Here is a 27,523-nt window from a genome sequence, read left to right as displayed (position 1 = left end):
AAATCATCTCAGTAAAAACACACCAGCAAGGGCACAGAGACAGATCATTGGTCCATCTAGTTCAGTACTGTCTGCCCTGACTGGAAGCAACTCTCCAGGTTGCACACACAGGCTAGCCCCTCCCTAACTCTGCCACTGAATTGGGGCCATGCACACCAAACTAGAGAGCCGTGGCTGACAGCTGTTACCTCTGGGGACCAGCAGGGGTGGGAGGAGAGCAGCCTGGGATGTGGTACCTAGTGGGAATTAGAAGCACCCACAAAGCATGGCTTTATATCCCAGATCCAAGCTGTCTGCTCTGTCCTTGGTTACTGCTGGGTTGATGATAAATCCTGGCAGCCAGTATGCATGAAGGAGAAGGTGGAAGTTGGGGAGGGAGAGCAAAAAGCGCTGGGAAAATAACCAACAGACGCTTGTGGAAAAAATAACCAAGGCAGGGCCTGACTGGCCTCGGTCATATCCCCATGGCTACAGGCTGTCAGTAAGCTCCTTCCAGCTGCTCTTTGACTTTAGGAACACAAATGCATTCCTTGACCCTGGCCCCTTTGTTTTGACTGCCTCATAGCTCTCCTACACTCATTAACTTCCTAAGCTGCTGCTCACAAGACACTGGCCAGGGCTGTTTTTCTGTTCGGTTTCTTCGACTGCATTGCACTTTGCTTCATTCTGGGCCTTGGCTTCCATCACATCAGTTCCAAAGAGGAGCCTTTATTGTTTCGGAGGACAACAGGTCAGGAAACCTTGGTAAGTCTCTCTTTCCTTTGTGTGCATGTGTGTGTTTTAAAAAATCATAGAGCATTAAAAAGAAAATTGTAGGATTTCTCTGGTGGAGCATCTGTTTTGTAGGCAGAAGGTCTCAGAGCTGGTCCTTGGAGTATCCCCTGCCTGAAACCCTGGAGAGTCACTGTCATTCAATGTAGACAATACTGAGCAAGATAGACCATTGATCTGCAGCTTTCTGTGTTCCTGTGCTCAGACACCAGTGTTGAAATGTAACATGCACCTAGAAGTGTTCCAACAAAAGGCAGAGAAAAGTAAGCTTTCAGTACTGCAAAGTTTGCATGGGATTTTTGTCCTGGAGCAACAGCCCATAAGGAAAAGTTGTGGCATTTGGGACTTCTTAGTTTAGAGAAAAGAAGAGTAGGAGATGACATGATAGATGCTTATAAAATGATGTGTTGCGTGGAGAAAGCAGATAGAGAAATTCCCCCCCCCTCCCTCTCTCATAACGCAAGAATTTATGGGCATCCAACAAAGCAGAATATTGATGGATTCAGGAAAGATAAAATTAAGTACTAATTCACAAAGTGCATAACTAAACTGTAGAGCCCACTCACACAAGAGGCAGCAATGGCCACCAGCTTGGGTGGCTTTAAAAGATGACTGGACAAATTCATGGAGAAGGCTTTGCAATGGCTATGTTCTGCCTCCACTTTTGGGGGCAGTGATGCTTCTGAATACCTGTTGCTGGAAGCCATAACAGGAAAGAGTACTCTTGTGCTTGAATCCTGCTTGCTGGTTTCCCAGTGGCCTCTGGTTGGCCACTGTGAGAACAAGATGCTGGAGCAGATGAGCCATTGGTGTGATCGACAGGCTCTTCTTATGTCATCTATGTGGACCAACCACGGATAGAGATCTTCTCCCAATGCCCCAGCTTTTTCCTCCCATCTGCTTGTCTTCAGAAGAGGACATGGTGAACATTGGGAAGGGGGTGCAGTGACCATTCCACCACTGTTCCACACCATATTTGAGGGTCTGCATCTTGCGGATCAAATTGACCCAAGAGAAGAGGGAGGTTCCACCAGCTTAATTTAGGCACATTGAGCGGGCTTCCCCATTTGTCACTGCTTCCTAAATTTCTTTTGTGCCCCTCTCTTGTGGAACCCCATGTTTTCAACCTGTAAAGGAGATTAGTCTGAATGAAACTGACTTTCCCAAGGTTACTGAGCAAGCTTCATACTTGAGCAGGTATTTGAACCTAGATTCCCTACTGGGAACAACATTTTCAGCAATGCAGCTGCCAGCAACCTAGCAACCAATTTAACCCATCCTAGGGCCAAGTCTTGTGTGTCTTTTTTTTGGACTCGGGGATAAAAAGTACCCAAATATATATGAATTCCCATGCAATTCCACTGGAATTGGAACGTTTTACCCCCATAACAACCTTACTCTATGACCTCTGACTTAGAAAGAAAATATCTAAGTACCTGTGCACATTTCAATGGCTGAATTTCCCTGCAATAAGAACTGAAGTGGAGGGGATAGAGATTTTGCCCATTGCCATTTCTATTTTTATTGCAAGGAAACATGGACACTTGAACCAGTGCACCATATTCACAATTGATGGGCCTGCTCGTCTTGTAGCTGACTATAAACAATTAAGTGGGAAGCAGGCTTTAGTGTAATCTCCCTGGAGTCCACAGGAGTGCTCCAAGTTTACTCTGGGACGTGCCAACTTCTGCCAGCCTTAACCAACCTGGTACAGCCGGACTTAAATATATAAAATGTACACAGTAAAAGAAGCATATACCCTTTTGCTGAGCAAGTTGTTATGAGCATGTCGGGACATTCTCACACATGTTCTTCAGGCTTGGTGTGAGATCCTTTTCTTTATTCATCATCTCTCAAGCGACTCGTTTTGACCCATTCTTTTTAGACCTCTCCTTTATTTTGCTTGAATCTTGTCCCTGATTTAAGTCATGTAGTTCTTTTCTCCTGAATTTGCCTGCAGCTGTGTCTGTGATCACCCCCCAAAGACATCACAATATATCTCAGGTTGTTTTGTTTTCCCTAGGCTGTGTGCTGTCCTTAGGAAGTTTCAGGATGTTCCTTTGTGATGGAATAGACACCTATAGATCAATAAAGCAGCTGGAAAGTATACTTGAATGTGAAAGTGGCTCTGAAAGTGGATCATGATTCTGTTCACGGGACTGAATCCCATTGATTTAAATGGGATTTTCCATGTGATATATTTTGAATTAGTGTCACATTTCCATGGTAACCTGGTTTACTGTGCCACAAAAATAGCCAATTCCTGGCCTCTCCACCTAGTTCTGCTGATTTGAGTCTGAAGTAAGGACACACAAACGCTTTTCTGCCTCCTGCCCACACATAGTCTTACTTCCACTTGCTCTGGAAATTGATGTTTACACCAGCACCCTCTGCAAAATACAATGAGCCACAGTACCATCAAAGGTGGTCATGAAAAAAGATTCTAAGAATGTAGAGGAGGGGAAACATAATCGACTTGGCAGTTTCCTTTGTCTTCAGCAAACATCAGTGAATTTCCTAGAAATTCTGGGGGGAAAGGACTTGGCTGCAGCCCTGGCAGTTGTTGTTCATTAGCGAACTTGAGCTGCTTGGGGGAAAGCTGTTTCCTTGATACCCTGCTGCTGCTGCTGCTCCCACTGCTGATTTTGGTTACCCTGCTGTGGGGATACAAATAGCAGCACACAGAGAAGGGGGCATTCATATTCATATCACTTACCCTTCCTGCCAGGCAGCTGCTTGCTTACTTTCAGCCTTAGCTCACTCTTGAGTTCCTGAAGTTACAGCCATCTTCTTGTTAAACAGGGCAGGACATCAGTGATTCATGGGTAAGCATTAACCTTCCTCTGATATTTATTTACCAGCTGTAGATCAGAACAATAGATCAGATATGAGAGATGGGGTGTTCGAAGGGTAGAGCATGTGTCGATTTAGAGTTTACTTCTAAAAATTGTAGACAAGCTGGAAAACCAGGTCTTTTTATTTTCCAGTCATGGAGGGGGGTGTTCAGCTTTTTACACTGGATAATAAACGTAAGTCCAGACTGCAATGTGCTTTTTGGACGGGTGGCTTATGATATGTCTTTGGGAGGGGGGGTTATCTCTTTATGACACCAAGCCTTGTTTTGCACACTTGGCTTCTTCCCAGCTTGGCCTGTGTCCATACAAGAAACATTACTGTTCCCAGCTTGCATTTGGACATGCTCAATAGCTGTGTTTTGAAGTTTGATACAAGCAAGCCCAACTGGCTTTCCGGCACGAGGGCTGACGCCATGCCTGGCTCACAACAGCTGCTTTTAACAAACATTTACCAATCAACTACTGCATTGCATCAATGATTAAGGGCATTGAAAGCAAAACAAAAACCAGAAACCCAAGGTAAGTTAATCTAGAGTACTTTCTTCTGCTTTGGATGCACGGTCATTGGCATGAATGAGGTGGAAAGAATCCCTAGTTGATGATTCAACTTCCCTTGATCTTAAAGTAAGGGATGTGCTATAAGTAGAAAAAGCAGCAGTTACCTCGGATGAACTAAAGCTTGGCACTGCCAATTTGCAGAAAGCACACAGCGTGTCTGGCAGACATTTGTGGCAGCAGAAAACTGCTCCCTGTTCAATCCATGACAGTTCAGTTGAAATAACAAGTCTGATTCACATGAACAACCTCGGGGGCAACCATCTGGAAACAACCTGGGATCACCTCTGATTGTGTGAACAAGCCCTATGTAATATTGTGCTACTGAGTTTCTTTCAAAATTATATTTTGATGCAAGATAGAACAGTGATCAGTAACCAGCTATAAGCTATAAACAAACGCTGGGAGTGGGGATAGTCTTTTTCCTTGCTCCACGTGGCTGTGTTAAATTATGGTGTGGTTGGTGGCAGCTGCACAACTTTCCAGTTACATTCACGCCAACTGGAGTAATGGAGGATTTTGCAGGAGAAAGGGGAGGGTGAGATAGTAAGTGAACAAATCTAGCTGATCTGGTTCTGCAATGGCTGAAATGTTATCCAGGCAGAGCCCACTGTTGCAGGCAACACCAAGAGGAGGTGTTCGATTAGGGGTGAACAACATAGCTGTCAAAGTTTCCCTTTTTTAAGGGAAATTCCCTTATTCCGAATAGGATTCCTCACAAGTAAAGGGAAAAGTTGACAGCTATGGTGAGCAACCTCGAGCACAGGGACTGTTTGCGGCCCCTAGGCCTCCATACCTGGCCCTCAGAACTCTCCCCAGACCACACCCTTCACAGGTCTTGCTTCCTGCCTTGAGTGGCTTTGCCTTACAGGAAATTTATCATTGAGCTCTGATAATGCCTCTTGTTCACATGGAGCAAGGATGGAGTGTTATGTGTGTAGAAACTAGTTTATGGTAAGGTAAAGGGACCCCTGACCATTAGGTCCAGTCGTGACCGACTCTGGGGTTGCGGCGCTCATCTCGCTTTATTGGCTGAGGGAGCCGACGTACAGCTTCCGGGTCATGTGGCCAGCATGACTAAGCTGCTTCTGGTGAACCAGAGCAGCGCACGGAAATGTCGTTTACCTTCCCGCTGGAGCGGTACCTATTTATCTACTTGCACTTTGACGTGCTTTTGAACTGCTAGGTTGGCAGGAGCAGGGACTGAGCAACGGGAGCTCACCCTGTCGCGGGGATTTGAACCTCCGACCTTCTGATCGGCAAGTCCTAGGCTCTGTGGTTTAACCCACAGCACTACCCACGTCCCTTAAGTTTATGGTACAATGGTAAATTTTTCATTAGTTGATTTGCCCACATTTGCCTGTGGCCCCATCCACCACGTGCATGTGGCCCTCAGAAGGCTGTTCAGGTGGGAATGTGGCCCTCAGACTGTGAACAGTTTTCTCACCCCTGGATTCGATGAAGTCAACAGTAGTAGCTGGTGGCCATTGGGAGTGGTGGGGCAGAAGGCAGGGAGTTCAAACAGCAGAAGGAAGCAAGGCCAATGAGAGGCAGAGCCAAGTAGTTCTGGCATTGCTCCCATCCCCATTCCAGCTCTGTTTGACAAGGACAACACTGAGATGAAGGAGGAAGCTGACAGGCAGTATGACTTCTGAACTGGTGGTGAGTAAGAAGGCAAGTCATTTGGGGTCTGCTTGAGGGCAGACTGAGGTAGGTGGCTCACTGCCCCATTGGCCCAAGCACTCTTTAGATCAGGGCTGCCAGCCTTTTTCAACCAACAGCATTTCTGTATGCTAATTTCACTAATATTATATATGTTTTCATGCAAACTTTCCCTTAATATATGCATTTTTTATGTGCATGATATGAGTTGAGAAATGTGTTGCAAAATCTGGATAGAACACTTGTATTTCGGTTCGCGTTAAAATGCGACTCAAATCAAATTTCCCCTTACACCACTATGCAGTTAAAACGGCTACAATACAATTCCTGGTTCTCTTTGTCCTGCCAGCTTTGCAGACAAAACATTCTCTCCTTCTCCTCGCTTCCAGGTAATGATTAACTGAAGATCATGACAGGCTCCTGGACGACGTGTTGCAATAAAAAGAGCATACCCAAGAATGGATTGCATGAATTGGATTCAGTGGCAGAGAACAAGAAGGAAAAAATGCAGATGAAGCAAGAGATCACCTTGCTTAATGGCATTTCTTTGATAGTAGGGAACATGATCGGCTCGGGGATTTTTGTGGCTCCCAAGGGTGTTTTGATGTACAGTGGCTCATATGGACTCTCGCTCTTCCTCTGGGCCCTTGGTGGAATCTTTTCCTTGTTTGGAGCACTGTGTTATGCTGAACTGGGGACATCCATTATTAAATCAGGAGCAAGCTATGCCTACATTCTAGAAGCTTTTGGAGGTTTTATAGCCTTTATCAGACTATGGTCTTCCTTGCTCATTATTGAGCCAACAACTCAGGCCGTCATTGCCATCACTTTTGCCAATTATATTGTTCAGCCGATATTTCCCTTCTGTGAGCCACCCTATGGAGCAGTTAGGTTGATTGCAGCTGCCTGCATCTGTAAGTAAAATTCTAGTCCGTCAATGCAACAATTTATTTTGATTATGCAAGTTCAGGCCACGAACTGACAGTTTCATGTGTCTTCTGAGGGAAGGTTGCGCACAAAACGCCTAGGCTCTTGCCACTGAATCAGAGGGAAAAGTCTGGATTCCAACAGACTTGATAGGAAAATGGGGGGGGGTGTGTGAAATATTAAGGCTGTTTAGTAGCCATCTGTTAATTACAGGGCTATGAAAGAAACAAAGATTTTTGCCCAAGACCCTGGAGAGTCATACATTGTAGGCAGCATGGATCAGAAAGCTCCTAGTTTTCCAGGGTTTTTCTTGTGCTTCTCAGATATTAGAGATAAACAACAGTACAATGGTGCATCGGGTTACATACGCTTCAGGTTACATACGCTTCAGGTTACATACGCTTCAGGTTACACACTCCGCTAACCCAGAAATAGTGCTTCAGGTTAAGAACTTTGCTTCAGGTTGAGAACAGAAATCGCACAACGGCGGTGAGGCGGCAGTGGGAGCCCCATTAGCTAAAGTGGTGCTTCAGGTTAAGAACAGTTTCAGGTTAAGAACAGACCTCCAGAACGAATTAAGTACTTAACCCAAGGTACCACTGTATTCACCACCTTTTTCTGAGGAATGAACATCTATTGTTAATAACAGAATGCTGGGATAGAGAAGTCAGGAATGGGGAGCCTATGGCCCTCAAGATGTTAGTGAACCACAACTAATCCCATCATCCTTGACCCCACTGACCAGGCTAGCTGGGGCTGAGGACATCTGGAGCAAAACCATCTGTTTCCCCATCCCTGAGACAGACAGCAGTGTGATACAGTAAGACATCATTTTGAGGTGATGGTGGGAGGATGATATTCTCATACTGTGTGTGTAGTCTAACTGCTTACTCTGGGAACTACAGCTTTGGGAGGAGAATAAAGATCTCCTTAAAAAAAAGCTCAGCACCCTAAAAAAACTACAGCTCCCAGAATTCATTGGAAGAAGCCATGCTGCTTAAAATGGTATCACAGTTCTTTAAATATATGATGTGAATGTGGCCCTAAGACATGCTAAGGCACTCAGGCTGAAGAGTTCCCATAGCATTAGCCCAAAAATGTTATTTGGGAAGGGTATATTTTTTGTCATCGGATATGACAGTTCTGGAATCTGTTTTCTTTGTTCCTTTTATTCTTTTACCAATTATGAAAAACTTGAAATTTTGTTCTTAAAAGCTTTTTAAAAGTCCCATCATCATCTGAGGCCAGAATTTCCCAGACATATCCAGAATACTGCCGTCTCTAGCAGGGTCCCGGCAGAAATCAGTAAAAAGCTCCACTTTTCTGTCTTTTTCATAGCAAACTGCAACTTCATCTCTGAAAGCTAGAGGGCACTAAAAGAATGTTCTCACTGTGCTCTTGTTAGTGAAATAATTGGACTTTTAAAAATAACACCTGCCCCCTCCTGAAAACAGTTTCGGGTTATTTGTTTTCCACTCATATTGACAGCACTGTTTGATGTTTCAAGATTTTACTTGGATTGCCAACCAAAAAATGACCATGCATCAATCTTAGCTTTCTGAAGAGTATACCTACAAAATATGTGGGGTTTTCAGATGCCTGTTTGTCGTACCCTTAATTTATATTTTTAGGCATACATTTTTTAAAAAATGTGAATAAACCTTTTGTTCATCTTCATAATAGTCTTTTAAGGTAGGTCATTTATTATGTCTATTTTAAAGACTAGGAACTGAGGCTGAGTGACTTGTCCAAAACCAAGTCAGTGTCACAGGTAGGACTTAAACCCAGCAAGCACAATCCTATTCATGTTTATTCCCAAAAAAATTCCACTATGCTCACTGTTCTATCAACTGGAGCTGTACTGGGTATCTGTGCATTGACATCCTGGCACAGGAGGGAATCCAAGATGATCAAGGTTCTGGAAAACAAGCCCTATGAGGAACAGTTGAAGGAGCTGGGTATGTTTAGCCTGGAAAAGAGGAGGCTAAGAGGAGATATGATGACCATCTTCAAATATCTAAAGGGCTGTCACATGGAAGATGGAGCAAGCTTGTTTTCTCCTTCTCCAGAGGGTAGGACCCAAACCAATGGATTCAAGTTACAAGAAAGGAGATTCTGACTAAACATCAGGAAAAACTTTCTGACAGTAAGAGCTGTTCAGCAGTGGAACAGACTCCCAGAAGAGGTGGTGGACTTTCCGTCCTTGAAAGTTTTTAAGCAGAAGTTGGATAGCCATATGTCATGTATTATCTAGTTGAGATTCCTGCATTAGTTACACTAGATGAACTTCAGGGTCCCTTCCAATGCTACAATTCTATGATTCTATTATTTTTCTTTTCTTTAATTTTTCTTTTCTCCCTATTCTTGTTGAGTCTGTTGAGGCATGCTTAGAAAATGCAACACTATAAAACAGATAATATGCAGATCCATTGTTTCCTTACTGAAAAACTGACTTCATTCCAATGTCTCTCCAATCCTGCCTTCCATCTGGGAGGCTACAGTGATTTATAGGTGGCTCTCCAAGTATTATTAACTCCTATCTGGCCCTGCCAGCATAGCTCATGGTCAGATCCTGATTCAAATGACTGTTTGTTTTGGGTCGTCCCCCCCATTTAAGTCCTTATCCTAGCCAGTTGATTTCTTCTGCCGTTCCAAAAAAAATAGGTTATGTTAATTGAAAAACGTCCAAGTCATCAGTATTCTAATGAAGTACAGCTAACTGGGTTTATCTAATTTGTATCCTGTTCTCTTATTAGGCTCCCTGACCTTTATTAACTGTGTCAATGTGAAGTGGGGAACCAGAGTGCAAGACCTTTTCACATATGCCAAAGTCATGGCCCTTATTGTGGTAATAGCTGTGGGTCTTTATAAAATCACCCAAGGTAAGAACTTACTTTCTGTGTGTAAATATGATAGCAAAACTGAACAGCATATAGACTCTGGGCTAGCTCATACTTTAATTCTGGGCTATTATTATTATTATTATTATTATTATTATGTTCTTCACACATGAACCAAGTATCCCAAGTAAAGCCAGTGTGGTGTAGTGGTTAAGAGTGGTAGCCTCGTAATCTGGGGAACCGGGTTCGCTTCCCCGCTCCTCCACATGCAGCTGCTGGGTGACCTTGGGCTAGTCACACTTCTCTGAAGTCTCTCAGCCCCACTCACCTCACAGAGTGTTTGCTGTGGGGGAGGAAGGGAAAGGAGAATGTTAGCCGCTTTGAGACTCCTTTGGGTAGTGATAAAGCGGGATATCAAATCCAAACTCTTCTTCTTCAAGTGAGAAGTTGTTACGTGAAGCAGGAATATTCACAGACATACCCTATAGTCAATGCTGGCAGGTTTGTGGATGCCGTGACACATGGTAAAGGCGATATGAAGCTACTTTCGTTCAGCATTTTCATGTAGAGAACATTCTGATTCTGTCCCTGTTTCCTATAAGCTACATGTTGGTTATGTGTAGGCATATAGATGTAAATAACCGCAGGCTTCTGATGTCTCCACAGGAGAAACTGATAACCTCAAGGAGCCATTTGAAGGCTCCACAGCAGACGCAGGATTCATTGCACTTGCCCTTTACTCAGCTCTTTTCTCCTACTCTGGATGGGATACACTGAATTTTGTCACGGAAGAAATGAAAAACCCAGAAAGGTATACATGCCTGTCTTTTTTAAAAAAAAAAAAAATATTTATTAAAGTTTTAAAGGTTACAAAAAGAAAAAATAGAAAACACCATATTAAGCAAAAACAAAACATCACATCACAATAAGGAAAAGGAGAAAAAGAAAAAAAGAAAAAAAAGAAAAAAAGAAAAAAAGAAAAACAGTTTAAATAACACAATGAACCTTCCCATAACTTTTCTTTCATTTGCTTGTTTCCTTGACCTCCTCACACCTCCCTTTTTTGTATTCTAGTTCAGTTAGCTATTTCAGCAAGTCCTTTCCATCTTTTCCAGTTTTTGTCCTATAATTTATCTTAATATAATGTAACTTTGCTTTCCCTCCTTTCACCAATTAACAATCTGTTTTTTCTTAATCCTTTATAACATTTCTGCTAAAGCCACATTACTTCATTCCAACATCCTTCTAACATTCCTTAATTTTACAATGTTTCTGTAAATAAACTTTAAATTCCTTCCAATCTTCTTCCACCGACTCTTCTCCCTGGTCTCGGATTCTGCCAGTCATTTCTGCCAGTTCCATGTAGTCCATCACCTTCATCTGCCATTCTTCCCGGGTGGGTAGATCTTGTGTCTTCCAGTACTTTGCAATAAGTATTCTTGCTGCTGTTGTGGCATGCATAAAGAAAGTTCTATCCTTCTTTGGCACCAATTGGCCGACCATGCCCAGGAGAAAGGCCTCTGGTTTCTTCAGGAAGGTATATTTAAATACCTTTTTCATTTCATTATAAATCATCTCCCAGAATGTCTTAATCCTTGGGCACGTCCACCAAAGGTGAAAAAATGTACCTTCAGTCTCTTTACATTTCCAACATTTATTATCGGGCAAGTGATAAATTTTTGCGAGCTTGACTGGTGTCATGTACCACCTGTAAATCATTTTCATTATATTCTCTCTTAAGGCATTACATGCCGTGAACTTCATACCTGTGGTCCATAACTCTTCCCAGTCAGCCATCATAATATTATGTCCTACATGTTGTGCCCATTTAATCATAGTTGATTTCACCGTGTTCCATTTCAACAGCAAGTTATACATTCTTGACAAGTTCTTAGTTTTGGGATCTAACAGTTCTGTTTCCAATTTTGATTTTTCCACCTGGAAGCCAATTTTTTTATCCAAATTATACGCCTCCATTATTTGGTAATAATGGCGCCAGTCTCGCACTCTATTTTTTAGTTTTTCAAAACTCTAAAATTTCCCAATATTTCGGCCAATTGGCCTCCATATTGAGCTTTTTCTGAGCCTTCGCTTCCATTGGTGACAACCACCTTGGGGTTTTATTTTCAAGGAAGTCCTTATATCTTATGCAGACATTAAACAGTGCTTTTCTGACAATATGGTTTTTAAACGCTTTATGTGCTTTGACCTTATCATACCACAAATATGCATGCCACCCAAATACATTGTTAAAACCTTCTAGGTCCAGCACGTCAGTGTTTTCAAGAAGCAGCCATTCTCTCAGCCAGCAACACGCGGCTGATTCATAATAAAGTTTAAAGTCTGGCAGGGCAAATCCACCTCTTTCTTTAGCATCGGTTAATATCTTAAATTTTATTCAAGGCTTCTTGCCCTGCCAGACAAATCTAGAAATATCTCTATGCCACTTCTTGAAGCAATCCATTTTATCCAAAATTTGCAATGTTTGAAACAAAAACAGCGTCCTTGGCAATACATTCATTTTTATCGCAGCAATTCGGCCTAGCAATGATAACTTCAGATTTGACCATATTTCTAAATCCTTTTTCACTTCCATCCAACATTTTTCATAGTTATCCTTAAATAAATTCACATTCATAGCGGTCATATTAACCCCTAGGTATTTCACTTTCTTAACCAATGTTAATCCTGTCTCCTTCTGAAACCTCTCTCTCTCTCAGTCACTGTTAAATTTTTCTCTAAAACCTTAGTTTTCATCTTGTTCAACTTAAAACCCGCTACCTGACCAAATTCTTGAATCAGTTCCAGTACTCTTTTGGTACTAGATTCTGGCTCCTGTAATGTCAATACCAAATCATCGGCAAATGCTTTCAATTTGTACTGTTTAGCTCCGACTTGTATACCTTTAACCATTTGGTCCCTTCTAATCATGTTTAAGAGAACCTCCAGGACCAATATAAAAAGCAATGGAGAGATTGGGCAACCTTGTCGTGTTCCTTTCCCTATCTTAAATTCTTCCGTCACTACATTATTCACAATTAATTTAGCCTTTTGTTCTGAGTAAATTGCACCTATACCATTTCCAAAACCTTGACCAACCCCCATCCCCTGTAAATTCTTCTTCATAAAACTCCAAGAAATATTGTCAAAGGCTTTCTCCGCGTCCACAAATATCAAAACTGCTTTAGTATTAATATTCACTTGTAGTTTTTCTAGAATATTAATTATGTTCCTCGTATTGTCAGACAAGTGTCTGCCCGGGAGAAAGCCCGCTTGATCTTTATGAATTTCTTCTACTAGTACCTTTTTTAATCTTTTAGCCAAAATGTCTGAAAAATTTTTATAATTCACATTAAGCAAAGATATAGGGCGGTAGTTCTTAAGCTGTGTCTTCTCAGACTCTGTTTTCGGTATAAGTGTAATATAAGCTTCCTTCCAATATTTCATTACAGACTTCTTTTAATGGCTGTACTAACCATTCTTTCAGGGATCTATAATATCTTGAAGTCAAACCATCCGGTCCTGGAGATTTGCCTGATTGCATGTTCTGGATGGCCCCTTCTACCTCCTGCTCCGTTATTTTGTAGTTCAACATTAGCTTATTTTCTTGAGAGATTTTTTGTAGTCCATTTGTTTTCAAAAATCGGTCAATGTCCATTTCTTTCTGTGTCTCCTGTGTATATAATTGTTTAAAATACCTCTGGAAGCACTTTCTGATCTCCACTGGATTCTGTATATTCTTTCCTTCCACTTCCAAATTTGTAATAGTATTAAGTTTTTGTCTTTTTTTCATTTGCCAAGCCAGCAGTTTCCCACATTTATTTGCCGATTCAAATGTCTTTTGTCTCATTTGTTTAATTTTCCATTCTATTTCCTGGTTCATCACTTTCATATATTGTACTTGATATAACTTTATCTCTTTCAGGATCTCCTGCGACTTTGGTTTCACTCTCAGTTTCTTCTCTCCTTCCTTTATTTTCTCCAAAATCTTATCTTTTTTCTCATTTTGAGCTCTCTTCTTAATTGCATTCTGTTGTATCAGAAATTCTCTCATAACCGCTTTACTTGCGTCCCAGATTACTCTTTTTTCAATAGTGGTGTTCATATTTATCTCAAAATAATCTCTCAAGGTTTTTTGGGCCTTCTTTGTCACTTCTTCGTTCCTAAACAAAGTGTCATTCATCCTCCATCTAAAGTTGGTGTTAGTTTCATTTCCATCTTCACAGCATTATGGTCGGAGTAAGTTTTAGGGCAAATTTCCACTTTTCTAATCTTCGGAGCCAACCCTCTAGTTATCCAAATTTGGTCAATTCTTGTCCATGTCATTTTGGCCTCAGAGAAGAAAGTTCCCTCTCTTCCCAAAGGGTTCTTCATTCTCCAGATGTCAACTAAATCCATATTGTCAGTCATATCAAAAAAAGTTTTTGGTAGTCTACCATCCTTGGTGACTACCTGTCTCAGTGCCTTGTCCATATTTGTAGACACCACTCCATTCATGTCCCCCATCAAAATCATATTGTAATCCATATAGTCCATCAGAGTCTCATGTAACTTCTTGTAAAATTCCGATTTTCCCTCACTTGGTGCATAAATGCCTACTATCAAAATTTTCTCTCCTTGTGATTGAATTTCAATTGTGACAAATCTTCCTTGGTCATCTTTAAATATAAATTTCGGTGATAGGCTCTCCTTTGCATAAAGGACTACTCCTCTTTTTTTGACTTTATCTGATGAAATAAATTCTTGGCCCAATCTTTTGTTACTCAATATCTTCCTGTGTAGCCTTGTCACATGTGTTTCTTGCAGACAAATCAAGTCCAATTGTTCTTTTTTCAATAAATGAAAGACTCCCCGCCTTTTTTCCGGGGAGTTCAGTCCATTAACATTCCAGCTTAGTACTTGCAGTGCCATGATGTAATTACTCTGATTTTCCTCCAACTGCACCCAATGCCTGCTCTTCTTCTGTTGGTAGTGTCGGTGTAACTAGGCGGTCCAAAAGGTAATGTTGCAATGTCCACTATTCCTCTTTTTGGTGATCTTCTGTCCAATGCTCTTTGCTCTAATCCTCTTGACTCTTGACTCTTTTCCAAGTTCCTTCTGCAGATCTTCCTCGTAGTTATTCAAAAACTTTACTTTATCTTCTACTGATCTTATTTTTATTTTCCTTCCTTTGAAACTGAAGGATAGGCCTTGGGGAAATTCCCACCTGAAGATGATTTTGTTCCTTCTCAGCAGGACAACCAAATCTCCGTAATTCGACCTAAGGTCCAAAAGATGTTTCGGGATATCTTTAAATATTTCCACTCTTGACTGTTGTATTACCAAAGTCTTCTGGTAATGCCAACCCAAAATTCTGTCTCTCTCTTCTTTAGATCTGAGGGTAATCAAACAGTCTCTTATTCTGTTCTTCTCTTTCTTCCCTCCTCTTCCCAATCTAAAGGCCCTCACAATTTTAAATTCCTCTTGTTCCAAATCCAGCTCCCAAAATTCTGCAAGTTCCTGCATGAGAAAGTCTGTCAGACTGTCCTTCTCCAGTTCAGGTACAGCTCTGATCCTCAAATTTGTCTGTTTCTCCTTAAGCTCAATCATAGAAAGTGTCAGCTTATGGTCCTGAAGTTGCCTCTGTAGGTCTGGGACTCTCTCTGTTTCCAATTGTGTTACCTTAAATTCCACAGCAGCAACTTTTTCCTTGGCTTCCTCTGCAGTCTGTCATGTCGAATTAGATTCCTGTATCAGTTTCTCAATGGTTTCTGTGTTACTATTCACCTTTTGTCCCAAACTATTTATGCTTTCTGTATTTGCATCAATTTTAGTAACTGCAGCATCCACTTTTGCATTTGTGGCATCCACTATTGCATTTGTGGCATCTGCTTTCTTGTTAAGTTGTTCCAATGATTCATTTATCTTACTTAATGCAAGCGCTAGAGCTTCTTCTGATGACATTCCTCTTGATTTAGATTGTGTTGGTACAGCCGCAGATAAGGCAGAAGGGCCGGATGCTGACGCTCTTCGCTGCCAAGACTTCCCAGACCTTGTTGTTTTGTCTGGGAGTGACGGATCTACTTTTTCTTTCCCATCTGCCATAACACTTTAAAAAATCCAAGGTCAGTCCCACAGTCACACAGTTTTATCTTACAAGTGGAAAATTCCCCTGATCCAACTCTTATAACAGTTTCAGAAACTTCCTCTAGGGGGAAACAGTTGCTATCTGTACTTGTATTAATCCAAAATAACACCTTTTGAAACACAACTCAAGCAAGAAAGTTAGTTTCAATTTTCAGTTACTTTTCCTCCTTTTTAAGATCAGAAGGGGACAGCTAAAAACAATGTATCTCTCTTACTCAGCTAGCTGTCAGCGGATGGTCTATTCACAGTCAATACGCATTTCAAAATTTGGCAGTCTTATTGTCCTATTGACAGCCCGTTCCCAGGTTCTGAGCGGTAGAATTTTAGCTTCCTTCCCTCTCTCCTGCAGGTATATGTGGTCCAAACTCCCCCCCCCTCTTCTCCTGCTTCCAAGGGGGGGATTCACTATTTTTTAATGTTGGAAAATTAGTCCTTTCTGATCAACTTTCCAAGACTTTAGCTTGCAGGCTCTTTGCTTTGATCTATTTACAAAAGCGGAAGGCGGACTTCCTGTTTGAGCCTCCCCGCTTCAGTGCCAAATTAGGTCTTTTCTTCCCTTTAAAAACTTCCAATTTATTCTACTCGCGGGTAGTTGCTTTTAAAATCAAATTGTCCACAGAAAAAAGTCAGCGCTCTCTGGCAACGGCTGTGCAGCTTTGCTCCGTGGAAAAAGCAGTCGATTCACAGCACCGTGCCACTCACCCCACTTCATTCTGGAGCCCCGAAATCGGGTTTCCCCACGAGTAGGGGAGGCGCGAAAGGTGCCCGCCGAATCCCACGTTCACAGACTTCACCTGCCTGTGATTTTTGAGGGGTCTCCGCCATCGCCGTGACGGCCAGACCCGGTTCCCACAGAGCAAATTCTTCCTAGTCAGAGGAATTCCGCCATTACCGATGGCGCTAACCCGGAAGTCCTGGTATACATGCCTGTCTTGGGTCATACCATTCTTGCATTAGGTGCCGAAGTTTTATGCATATTTCAAGCAGCTCATTGTTATTGTTTTTCTAATGTGCCTCCCCTTTGGTTTACCCTTCAGTTGGTTGCAAATAACTGTTTCGTTTCCTTTTGCAGGAACTTGCCCCTCTCCATTGCAATCTCAATGCCCATCGTGACTATCATTTACCTGCTGACGAATGTGGCCTACTATGTTGTGCTGGACATGCCTGCCGTGTTAGGGAGTGATGCTGTGGCCGTGGTACGTCACAAATCATGAGTTTGTAGAATCGCAGAGCGGGAAGGGATCTCAAAGGACATCTTGTTCAGCCCCTGCCAATAAGGGAGATTCACTGCTATAGCATCCTTGATAGGTGGCCATCTATTCTACTCAATATTGATCCAGAGCAGATTCCAACGTATAGTTAGCAGAGTTAAAACTTAAACACATTGCAGGAATTGCCCAAAAATAGACCAGAGGCAATTAATGTTCCATCCAGCAGAGCTTTACTGCTACTGAAGGCAAATGAGCATAATGGTCACAAATGCATTCAGGATTGGCACTGTCCATAAGAAATCCAGTTGCAGCAGACTAAACTTAAACTTAAAAAAGGTAAAGGACCCCTGACAGTTATGTTCAGTCGCGAACGACTCTGTGGTTGCAGCGCTCATTTTGCTTTACTGGCTGAGGAAGCTGATGTTTGTCTACAGACAGTTTTTCCGGGTCATGTGGCCCTCACGACTAAGCCGCTTCTGGCAAAACCAGAGCAGCACACGGAAATGCTGTTTACCTTCCCGCTGGAGCGATACCTATTTATCTGCTTCCACTTTGACATGCTTTTGAACTGTTAGGTTGGCAGGAGCTGGGACCGAGCAACGGGAGCTCACCCCATCACAGGGATTCGAACCACTGAACTTCTGATCAGCAAGCCCAAGGCTCAGTGGCTTACACCACAGTGCCACCTGCGTTTCCCAACTTAAACTTACAATAACTTATAATAAGTCTAAACCTTAACACTAAGCATACTATGTACAGAACACCACACCAGAAGGAAAAGAGCAAGTGAATCCAAGACTCCTCCTTGCCTATTATTATAGTCAGCATGACTATGACAGAAAGAGATAACAGAACCAGTTTAAGCCAGCTGTACTCAGCTTCTCTGAAGGAATAACCCAAACATCCGGAACCTTCTGCCTGTTTCTTTCACGCACAGAAGCTTCCAGAACCCTCTTGAATTAATTAGAATGGGAAAAATCTCTACTCATCAGATCAATACTTTCTGTACTAAGAAATGCAAACTGACACACTGTCCACCAGTACCTGACAAAAATGTCAAATTCTGCCCAAACTCTTTCTTTCTTGCTTGCTTTCTTTCTTTCTTTCTTTATCTATCTGTCTATCATCTATCTATCTATCATCTATCTATCATCTATCTATCATTCTCTCTCATGTGCACTCAAACTTCAGCAGCCAGGAAAACATGTCTTATTAGCATAACTGACTCCATTAGTGCAAACTGGCAATTTTAGTAGAAACTTATAATCACAAATTACATATCTTGAAAGCACGCATTGGCATTTGCATTAAACTGTCATGCCAAGTGTCCTAGGCTTTAGGAAAGCATCTCTTAACCAAATTAGATTACTGTACATTTTATGCCCACTTCTTAAAACTATTATAGGATTTAAGGAGTCAATGGGGGCCAACTCAACAATATTTTGTGTTCAGCCGTTGTCTGAAACCCATAACTGTTGATCCATCAGATCCAGTCTGTTACCTAATATCCTAGATTGTGCGACCAGCTCATACCCAGTTCTTGAAATAGTGGGAGACTTCAAAACGTTCAGGCAATTATACATGGAAAGTATGGTACATGAAGATTTGGTTGCAAGCAAGCCTAATATGCAAGGCTGTTGCAGAATAATAAATCTGGGCCCATACATCTGTACTTGTTGACTGGATGCACATGTATCTGATTTTCCCTGTTGTCTGCTTCCAGAGGGGTGAAGAAGGAACTCTTCTTTGCATCTTATAAATATATTGCAGAGCATACTGCAGAATGTACAGTTTATGTAATAATCTCCTCTGCTCCCTTGTACACAATTTAGGAGTTCACAAAATCCCACAGTGGTGATTAAATCCCACCACTGGGTTGTGATCAATCTTTTAAATACATATTAGTTTTACTTTCTCATGTTGTTTAACCATCCACTCACTGGCAATTTAGCTGTGCGTGACAGATAACTAAAATATTATTAGTGTGGCTTTTAAAAAGCTGTTCCAAGATTATGGTGGGGCATTGTTGTCAAAAATGAGCTCTCCCGACTTTGTGCTTCAGCTGTAAATTTCCATGACAGTTGGTTGGCATTGCGAAACTAGCTGAGTGAGCCTATTTTCTTTTCTTTCTTTCTTTTTCTTTTGCAGACTTTTGGTAATGAGACTCTTAGCCATGCTAAGTGGATCATCCCTATTGCAGTGGCGATGTCTTGTTATGGAGGATTAAACTCATCAATTATTGCAGCTTCCAGGTATGTGGAATTCAGAAACTAGCACTGTGCAGATGGAGCCAGTAGCATTCTGCCAGAAATGATTTTATTGAATAGAGTATCATACTGCTACAACTTAGCGAAGCTTCTGTCACTTTTTCTCTTATAAACTAAATTGATTGTGCTCCCGCCCCAAGAAAAATCCAGCAGTAAAACGGCTGTAAAATACAATTGAATGTCAGTTAACAGAGTCAGCTCTTGAATCTGAGATTCTGCTGTGCAGAGCTAGTCAGTTTTAGGCATTTAATAACAAGGATTAATTGGGTTTAATTCAATTGCACAATAATAAATTATAAGAGGATACATAGCAGCGTGTATTCTGTTTATCTTTTTGAATTTTCTATGTGAATTTTTTTAAAAAACTGTTCAGAACTCCAGATCCTCATTCCACTGAAAGCTGAAGAGCTTAGAATACTGTTCATTGCATTTTTTAAAAAAAAATACAAATTAATTGTAATTCTGTATACACTGGTAACTCAGCAGCATGGAAATGACATGAGACTGAAAAGGACCTCAAAAGCACACTGCCACCTGGTGGTCTACTTTAGGAATGCAGAAACCTTTTACAGTGGTACCTTGGGTTACATACACTTCAGGTTACAGACTCCGCTAACCCAGAAATAGTGCTTTAGGTTAAGAACTTTGCTTCAGGATAAGAACAGAAATCATGCTCCGGCAGTGCGGCAGCAGCGGGAGGCCCCATGAGCTAAAGTGGTGCTTCAGGTTAAGAACAGTTTCAGGTTAAGAACGGACCTCTGGAACGAATTAAGTACTTAACCCGAGGTACCACTGTATTGCCATGCCTAATTCCACTTAGGCCAAGCATACAGCACCAAGCAAATATTCTCTGATAAACCATATAAACTCTTGCCTTTTCATCACTCTCTGTGACAAATAGCTAAGGAGTTCTGCAAAGAGTTCTGCTGTGGGATGCGAGTCCCCCTTGTCACCTGGCAGCAGGTATGGAGAACCTTTGGCCCTTTGCTGAACTACAATTCCCATCATCCCTGGCCATTGACCATGCTTGCTGCAGCTCACAGGAGTTGAAGTCCAGCATCATCTGGAGGCCCAAGGGTTCCTCACAGCTGCCTTGTAATACTGATACCAGGGCTGGTGCAAGGCATTTTGCCGCCTGAGGCAAAGGAAAAGATGGCACTTCCAGTCCCACCAAGGGACTGGCAGCTGAATCTCCCTTCAACACTGTCAACAGGGCAACACCCTCTGCCACATCTGAGGGTCTGAGGGCAGCAGCTTAGCGGGGAGGCGGGGGGAGTAGGACAGGCCATGCATGGCACACACAGAACTCTTCCATCCAACACCTTGCCACCAATTCCTGCCCTCTGCATTTTCCGCCTCCTACAGTCTAACAGCAGGGCCGGCCTGGACTGAGACACATGAACATGTACCCTTATTCCTTTACCCTGCCCATGTTACACTGGTGCAATGAGATCCTACGCTGATTTTGAGGGCGCATTTAGCCATTCCTTGCAGATAGCAGTGACTATGGGCTGATTCAGAAGTTGCGAATCTGGTGAAGTTGTCATTTCCCTATGACCGAGTCCAGTAACAGGAATTACATGGAACGGATGACATGGATCTCTCACCTTAGCACAGCAATTGTGGAGTAACCACTTTCCAACAGAGGAAAATATCTGGCACCAGAGGCGGTTTTAGGGTGGCACAGCCGGTGCGGTGGCACTGGGTCCCCATGCTGCAGGGGACACCACAACAATGCTATAGACCGGAGCATGAGAGGTGGGGGGACAGATTTTAGCGTCGCATGGGGCACTGCTGAAATTTGAGGGCCCAAAGTCTGCCACTGCTTCATCACACAGCTTTTGGCAAATGCTGAAGATGCGCCTCTTTATCGAGATGTATATTTTTAGAACCCACCTCACTTCTGTATATTTTATTTTGAACTGTTCCTAATATTGTGTAATACAGTTTTTTAATATTTCTTTAGAGAGTCATGTCACGTGTCACCTTAGAATATAATAGGACTGTGCACTGATAAGACTTTTTAAAACCTTGCGGCAGGCTCTTCTACGTTGGAGCCAGAGAAGGACAACTCCCAGATAGCCTGAGCTTGATTCATATAAAATGTTTCACACCTGTTCCTGCCCTCGTTTTTAATGTAAGTGATTGCAAAGTGTAAGAAAGAAAAGCTCTAGGACTTTTAACACATTTTCATTTACAGTGGTACCTCAGTTTTCGGACATCTCCGTTGCCGAACATTTCGGTTTTTGAATGCGCCTCAAAAGTCAAATGGCTTCCGTTGTGTGTTTCTCAATTTTCTCAATGAAATTTGCAGACCGCCCTTTGCACCTCAGTTTTTGAACATTCTGGAAGTCGAATGGTCTTCTGGAGTGGATTATGTTTGAAAACCAAGGTACCACTGTATATTTGTTTTGTTCTGAAATCTACATTCAGTGCATTCTCAATCCTACCGGTACTGCATGAACTCAGCCAAGCAAACTCACTCTGTTCTTACCAGGCCAGTCCCTTGTTGTCATCCTCACAACTAAGAACACACTCATGTTAATAGCTAAGTACAGTGACTTTTGGATATTCCCATCCCTATTATACAATTCCAAAGGGGACCACATCATCAGTTGTATATGCAGATCCTGATCACTCTGCATGCAGTCTTGATTGCTGGATGCAAGGGATCTGTTTATGCAGTGATCAGATGTGCAGGAGGACTCTGATCTGCTTTCTTGTTGGATCAGGGGCACCTGTGACCATTTCCAGTGCTCGTTTTCTAAAAAAAATGTTTAGAGGTACTCTCATTTTGACTCAAGAAAATCACCATTTTATAGTTCAAATCGGGGAAAATAAATACAGTAAATGGACAAAAGTACAAAGATTCACAAATTGTTTAGTGGTATGCGTCCCCCTGCGTCCCCCCAGAAAAAAGCACTGCCCACATCACAAAATATCATGCAACCATAGAAAAAGAAAACAAACTGTCAAAGGATTAAAAAAAAATATTCAAGGACAAACCCTTGGAAGGATTTAAGAAACTGCATGTGCTTTTGCAGAAGATTCCCAAAATCTCAAAAAGGATGCAAAATGTTTTTGTCAGGCTTTAAGTAAAGAACATTGTGTGTAGTGTGCTATCAAGTCTGTGTTTAGAATGTGGTGTTTAGGAAATTATATATCTCTCTCTTTTCTTTTTGTTATCTCTTTGTAGGGTTTAATGACTTTGATTTATCTCCTTGTGGAAGATGTCTTTCTCCTGATTAATTACTATTGCTTCAGCTATTGGTTCTTTGTTGGGTTATCCATTGCAGGGTTAATATACTTAAGATATACCCAGCCAGACAGGCCAAGACCCATTAAAGTAAGTAAATAGCAGAGCAGAAGCTTCAAAATGTGCGCATAGGTGTGAGTGCGTTGCAGCTTTGCTATCAAGAATGTGTAGAGTCACATTTTCTCCTGCTTAAAACCCCTTTAAACTGTGGTGCAAACTAAATTGGTCCTTGATACCCATCTTCTCCTGATAGCATTGAGGTGAGAGAAAAATTTCCTGGTCAGACCATGATCTAGAAATATTCTGAGCATCAAGTACAGTTATTTATCTTTTGGAAGCTGCTCTGAAAATAGTGCTGCCGGCATCTCATGGAGGAAAAGGCTATTGATGGCTTCTAGGCATGATGGCTGCAATCTACTTCCACTATCAGAGGCAAAAGTGCTTCTGAATACCAGTGACTAGAAACTGTAGGAGGGGAGAATGCTCTTTCGCTCTTCTGCTTGCAGGATTCCCTCTGGCATCTGTTTGGCTATTGTGAGAACAGGATGCTGGGCAAGAAGGACCATTGGCCTGATCCAGCGGGCTCTTTTTATGTTCAGCAGTGACACAGCTGTGATCAGGCATGCTATGGAGATTCCATTTTTAGTTATCATGGCTACTCTCCTGAGTTATCCTGCCTGAGTATTCATACCCCAGGACAGCCTCCCTCAACCTGGTTCCCTATGTACTGGGGGAAGCTGATGGAAGCCATAGTCCCAAACTTCAGGTTGTGGAAGGTCACTCTAGACAGCTGTATCCTTAACTCAACAGTATTTCATGTGTATACTAGAACTTAGTGTCAGGAGTTCAGCCTACCCTCGAGTAGGACTCTGGCAGAGACACATGCATGACTGGCATGTTCCCTCCCTCCTGGTCAATCGTTCGGGAGCTTCATAAGCTTTCTTCAGCCCAAACATCACACAGCGACCGATGTCAACTGACACCAGCACACTTAGGGATCCACAGAGTTTGCGCATCATGCGTAACAGACCTCAGCAACTCAGCATTTTGGCTAATCTACTTTATTTACATATAAACACACACAGAGCACTGCAACATGGCTCCCTCTCTCTCTAGCATCAGACAGCAAAGAGAAAAAGGACAAAGGACAATAGCTCCATTTCACGGAACACAGTAACACAAACATCCTGTCTCCGTCACTTCCCACTCTGTGGAGTCAAAGCATATACTGTCATGTGAAAGACAACAATCCTATGACTGCAATCATGGAGCAGGAATTCTAACACCTAGTATATTGCAATGTTAGCAGCTATAGAAATGCTTACATAAAATGGCGGGGTTGTTGCTGGCAATCACTGGCGGAGAGAGTGCTGTTGCAGTCATCCAGCTTGCAGGATTACAGGCATCTGGTTGGCCACTGTGAGAACAGGAGGCTGAACTAGGTGATGTTATTATATGATGTGGTGTCATGCTGCAATTGCCCCACAGCCTTTCCTATAACTTGCATTCCTCTTTTTGTACCTGCAGCTCAGCCTCTTCTTCCCCATTGTGTATTGCCTGTGCACCCTTTTCCTAGTCATAGTCCCACTCTTCAGCGACACAATCAATTCCATTATTGGAATTGGTATAGCACTCTCTGGAATCCCCGCTTACTTTTTGGGAGTCTATTTACCCGTAGAAAAGAGACCTTGGTACCTGCGAAGGCTTTCAGGTAAGAAGCGTTTATTGTATTTAAAATGGTGGTTTTGTTATGTAATTTCTGTCTGGAAGTACTTCAATGCATGCTGAACTGCTATTTAGGCAGCAATACATTATGGCTTTTAGTGGATTTTAAAGTATTTATGTCAACTGTTATCTAATAGTCATATCACTCATTATCTCAGGGGTAGCAGACCTGGTTCTCTCCTGATGCATTTGGACTGCAGTTCCTATATGATCCAGCCAACATGGCCAATGGTCAAGAATGATGGGAGTTGTAGTTCAACAGTATCTGGAGTGCACTACATTGGCTATCCCTGCAATATCGCAGCCCCCTTTGCAATGGCCTAATGACGGGAAGGACTAGGTTTTTGATATTAGGCAGAAACACCCTACATCAGTGAAGTTCTTAATTTCATAATTTCATATAATTGTTTTATCTTGTAGCTACAGCCACTAAGTATGCCCAGATGCTGTTTTGTTGCTGTCTGACTGACCTGGATATTGAAACGGAGACATCGGAAACCAAAGCCAAGTAGAACAAATTGGACTGTTTTCTCCACCTGAAGACTCCGGCGTCACTGGGACATGTTCCCTTTGTCTTCCTGGGCCATGCTAAGCCATGCACAACTATATTGTGCATCATTTTGATGTTCCTTAATCTGTGCTGCACTCTTAGTCTTTCCTTTGTCTGATTACCAGTTCATGAGGATGTCTCCATGCTGATTTAATAGCTGGTAATTATACACTGTTTGAAAAATAGAAGGTACATTATATAGGAACAAACAATAAGTGCTAGGATTTCTTTAAGGAGCTCATTATAGATGTCTTCAGGTTGCCAATTGAAAGTAGAGATCTGGGAAGGAAAACGTAAAATGATGTGAAGAGGAGGAACTAAAAATAAATGCATTTCCAACCTCAACCTTTTCCCCAAAAGGGCATAGGAAAAAGCACCCATGTATTAAATTTTTAGTTCTAAGGTGCTGCAGGGCTGCAAACCTATGCCCAGGAGCCCAACTGAACTCAATGGGACTTCTGAACAAACCTGCACAGGATTTTGCTGTAAGACTTTTACACAGAGAACGTGCAAATGCATTTCATTCAGTGCTGGTTAAATCAAAGTAGTAACACTGCAGTCTGAATCTGTGGGGAACTGCATTGCAGCAATGGACTATCAAAATTGGTGGAAGGCTATCAATGATACAGCAAGGAGTTGCCCTGTGCTCTTGAACTGATCTTTGTACACCTGATCTTCAGGTTCAGCACCAGTGTAGCACCTGCCATTGGCTGTGTTGCACCCAGTACATTGCCTTACTGCAGCAGTAGCCAATGTGGTGGCCCCCATCAAGTCCCATCAGCCCCACATCCCTTATGGTCCATGGTCAGGGCTCTCGTCAGGCAACGACTGGAGGCCACCACACTGGTGACTTCTGCCTTAACCCCTTGCAGGACACCATTGTGCTACAAAGGAAGGCATGTTCAGTGACGATCCCGGCAGTGTCTTCAGCAGAATGCAAAGCATAGTTGGAGAAGCACAGGTGTTCTGTTATGGATACAATTCTGTACTCAGGATTTATAATCCTCCTTGACATTTTGTTTATTCCAAGTGTGGCTGAGCTGAGCTTGATGTGTTTATCCCACATGCCATGCTTAGGATTCTTCTTTTGCTAGATGTCTCTATACTACCACAGCTAAAGGAGCAAATTGTGCGGCCAGTGATAATTATCAGTGCCGAACAACTACCGCTTTTTCCTTCTGAATATGCAATTGACTGAATAGAATGAACACAAAGCATAAACTGATCAACTTTCCCCCCCTTCCAGCCAAAGCATTTTATATTACAAGCAACGCATGTGGTATTTGCAGCAGAGGGTGACTGCCTGTTAAATATGCTTCTGTTTTGAATAAACTTGGGTTAAAAAATGATGTGAATGTTCATCCACCAGCTTTGTCTAGAGATGTCAGAAATAGTTGTGCCAAAGCACGTGCAATCTTTGTGTTGTATCTTTTTTTCTTAAAGAATCAAAAATTGTAACTAAAAGTAATTTCTTTCCCCCATCCCACCAAAAACACAACAACCCAAACTCACTTCAAATTTATAACTATGTTGATGAATGTTCCTTGAAACAGCTGTCAACCTTCCCTTTTTGGGGGGAAATTCCCTTATTCCAGTGCTGTTTCCCGCTGCTATCCCGCTGATTGTTAGATATCCCGTAGACTGTCCCCGGGGACAGGTGAGGCTGCTGATCCCTTATTTTTGAGGCTGCCAATCCCTTGTTTTCAAATCTGAAAGTTGACAGCTATGTTCCTTGAATATCTGCATGGTCAGAGAATATTTGCTATTTGACATCAGTATGACATCCAGTCATATTTGATATGTATGTAATCCTAGCTCGTCCACTAACCCTGCTTCAGAAGGGTACTTTGGTACCTGCAGTTCATAGATCAGGTTAGATCATAGAGAATTTCAGTGCCTCGGGTTCATAATGAATGGTGCAATCCTTCCAAGCCAATTGCTTCTGTGTCTCCCAACCAGAGGCTAAAATAAATCAGTAGAGTATGGAGTCCCACAGTAACTAAACCAGTCCCAGCAGGAACCTACTTAAAACAATCACTACTAGATATAGTGTCAGTCTGGACTCTGGATTAGTCCTCATCTACTGTAATAGCATATTTGACTGACTTCTTAAGAAAGCTCACTGCTCCCCCCAACCCCCCCCCTTGAAGCTGCTTTAGCCCCCCACCCCACCCCATTATTCTTGTACTGCCTGAATGCCCTGAAGCTACTTAACTCCACTTTTTCCTCTGGCAGAGGATGAGGGAGAAACATCATTTGTTTTTTTGTCCTCAGGTTTTAAAGAACAAATAGGCCCTGCTTATGTGGCCAGGGGATATGTGAAATCTAGATAAAATTAGCACTGTTGTTCTTTACCTAGTGCCAAACATTTTACAATGGGGGAAGGTGTTAAAACAAATAACCGCTGCTGAAAAGTTTACTTTAGTTGTTCTCAGAGTAACACCAGGGTGTGGGAATAGGGAACTTTGAGTCATTCTTAGAGAAAGCGTTCTCTCAGAATGTTGGCAAGCGTGGAGAACATTTCATTTCCTTTGTAAAAGAAGTTGACTTTTGGGGAAAGATGAAAGGCAAATGTTGGCAGGGTAATAACTGACAGTGGCAGCCAAGACAGTGGCAGAATCAAATGCAGAGCGGCACAAGTTCAGATTAGTGACACTGTGGAGTAGAACTGGGAGCTCATTTTGTTGCAAAAAAGAGGGTTCAGAAATGGCTTGCATCCAATGGTGACTGACTGGTAAACAATTATATATTAGTACTTACACGAAAGATAGTTAGCAT

At 42.2% G+C, this 27,523-nt stretch overlaps 2 protein-coding genes across 4 annotated transcripts in view; one reads left to right on the top strand and one right to left on the bottom strand.

Moving 5' to 3' along the window:
- CALB1 (calbindin 1) overlaps positions 1–27,523 on the bottom strand; it is a 185,011-nt gene that overhangs the window by 73,954 nt on the left and 83,534 nt on the right. The gene's annotated exons all lie outside the window — the stretch shown is intronic.
- On the top strand, positions 568–26,094 carry LOC128417270 (Y+L amino acid transporter 2-like). 3 transcript variants are annotated; one of them, XM_053395699.1, is made up of 10 exons: positions 570–744; positions 6,233–6,757; positions 9,527–9,652; positions 10,277–10,421; positions 16,809–16,932; positions 19,096–19,199; positions 21,255–21,351; positions 22,411–22,560; positions 23,998–24,181; positions 24,616–26,094. In XM_053395699.1, the coding sequence occupies exons 2-10, from the start codon at positions 6,253–6,255 to the stop codon at positions 24,705–24,707; spliced, it is 1,527 nt and encodes a 508-aa protein (XP_053251674.1). In that variant the 5' UTR covers positions 570–744; positions 6,233–6,252; the 3' UTR covers positions 24,708–26,094. The 3 variants fall into 3 exon arrangements, with proteins under 3 accessions (XP_053251676.1, XP_053251674.1, XP_053251675.1); XM_053395700.1 differs by lacking the exon at positions 570–744 and adding an exon at positions 3,438–3,596; XM_053395701.1 differs by lacking the exon at positions 22,411–22,560 and having other exon boundaries at positions 568–744.

The sequence above is a fragment of the Podarcis raffonei genome, chromosome 7 (genome assembly GCF_027172205.1).
Source record: "Podarcis raffonei isolate rPodRaf1 chromosome 7, rPodRaf1.pri, whole genome shotgun sequence".
Taxonomy (NCBI): domain Eukaryota; kingdom Metazoa; phylum Chordata; class Lepidosauria; order Squamata; family Lacertidae; genus Podarcis; species Podarcis raffonei.
The sequence above is the reverse complement of the archived record's forward strand: the minus strand, read 5'-3'. Positions and strand labels throughout refer to the sequence as shown.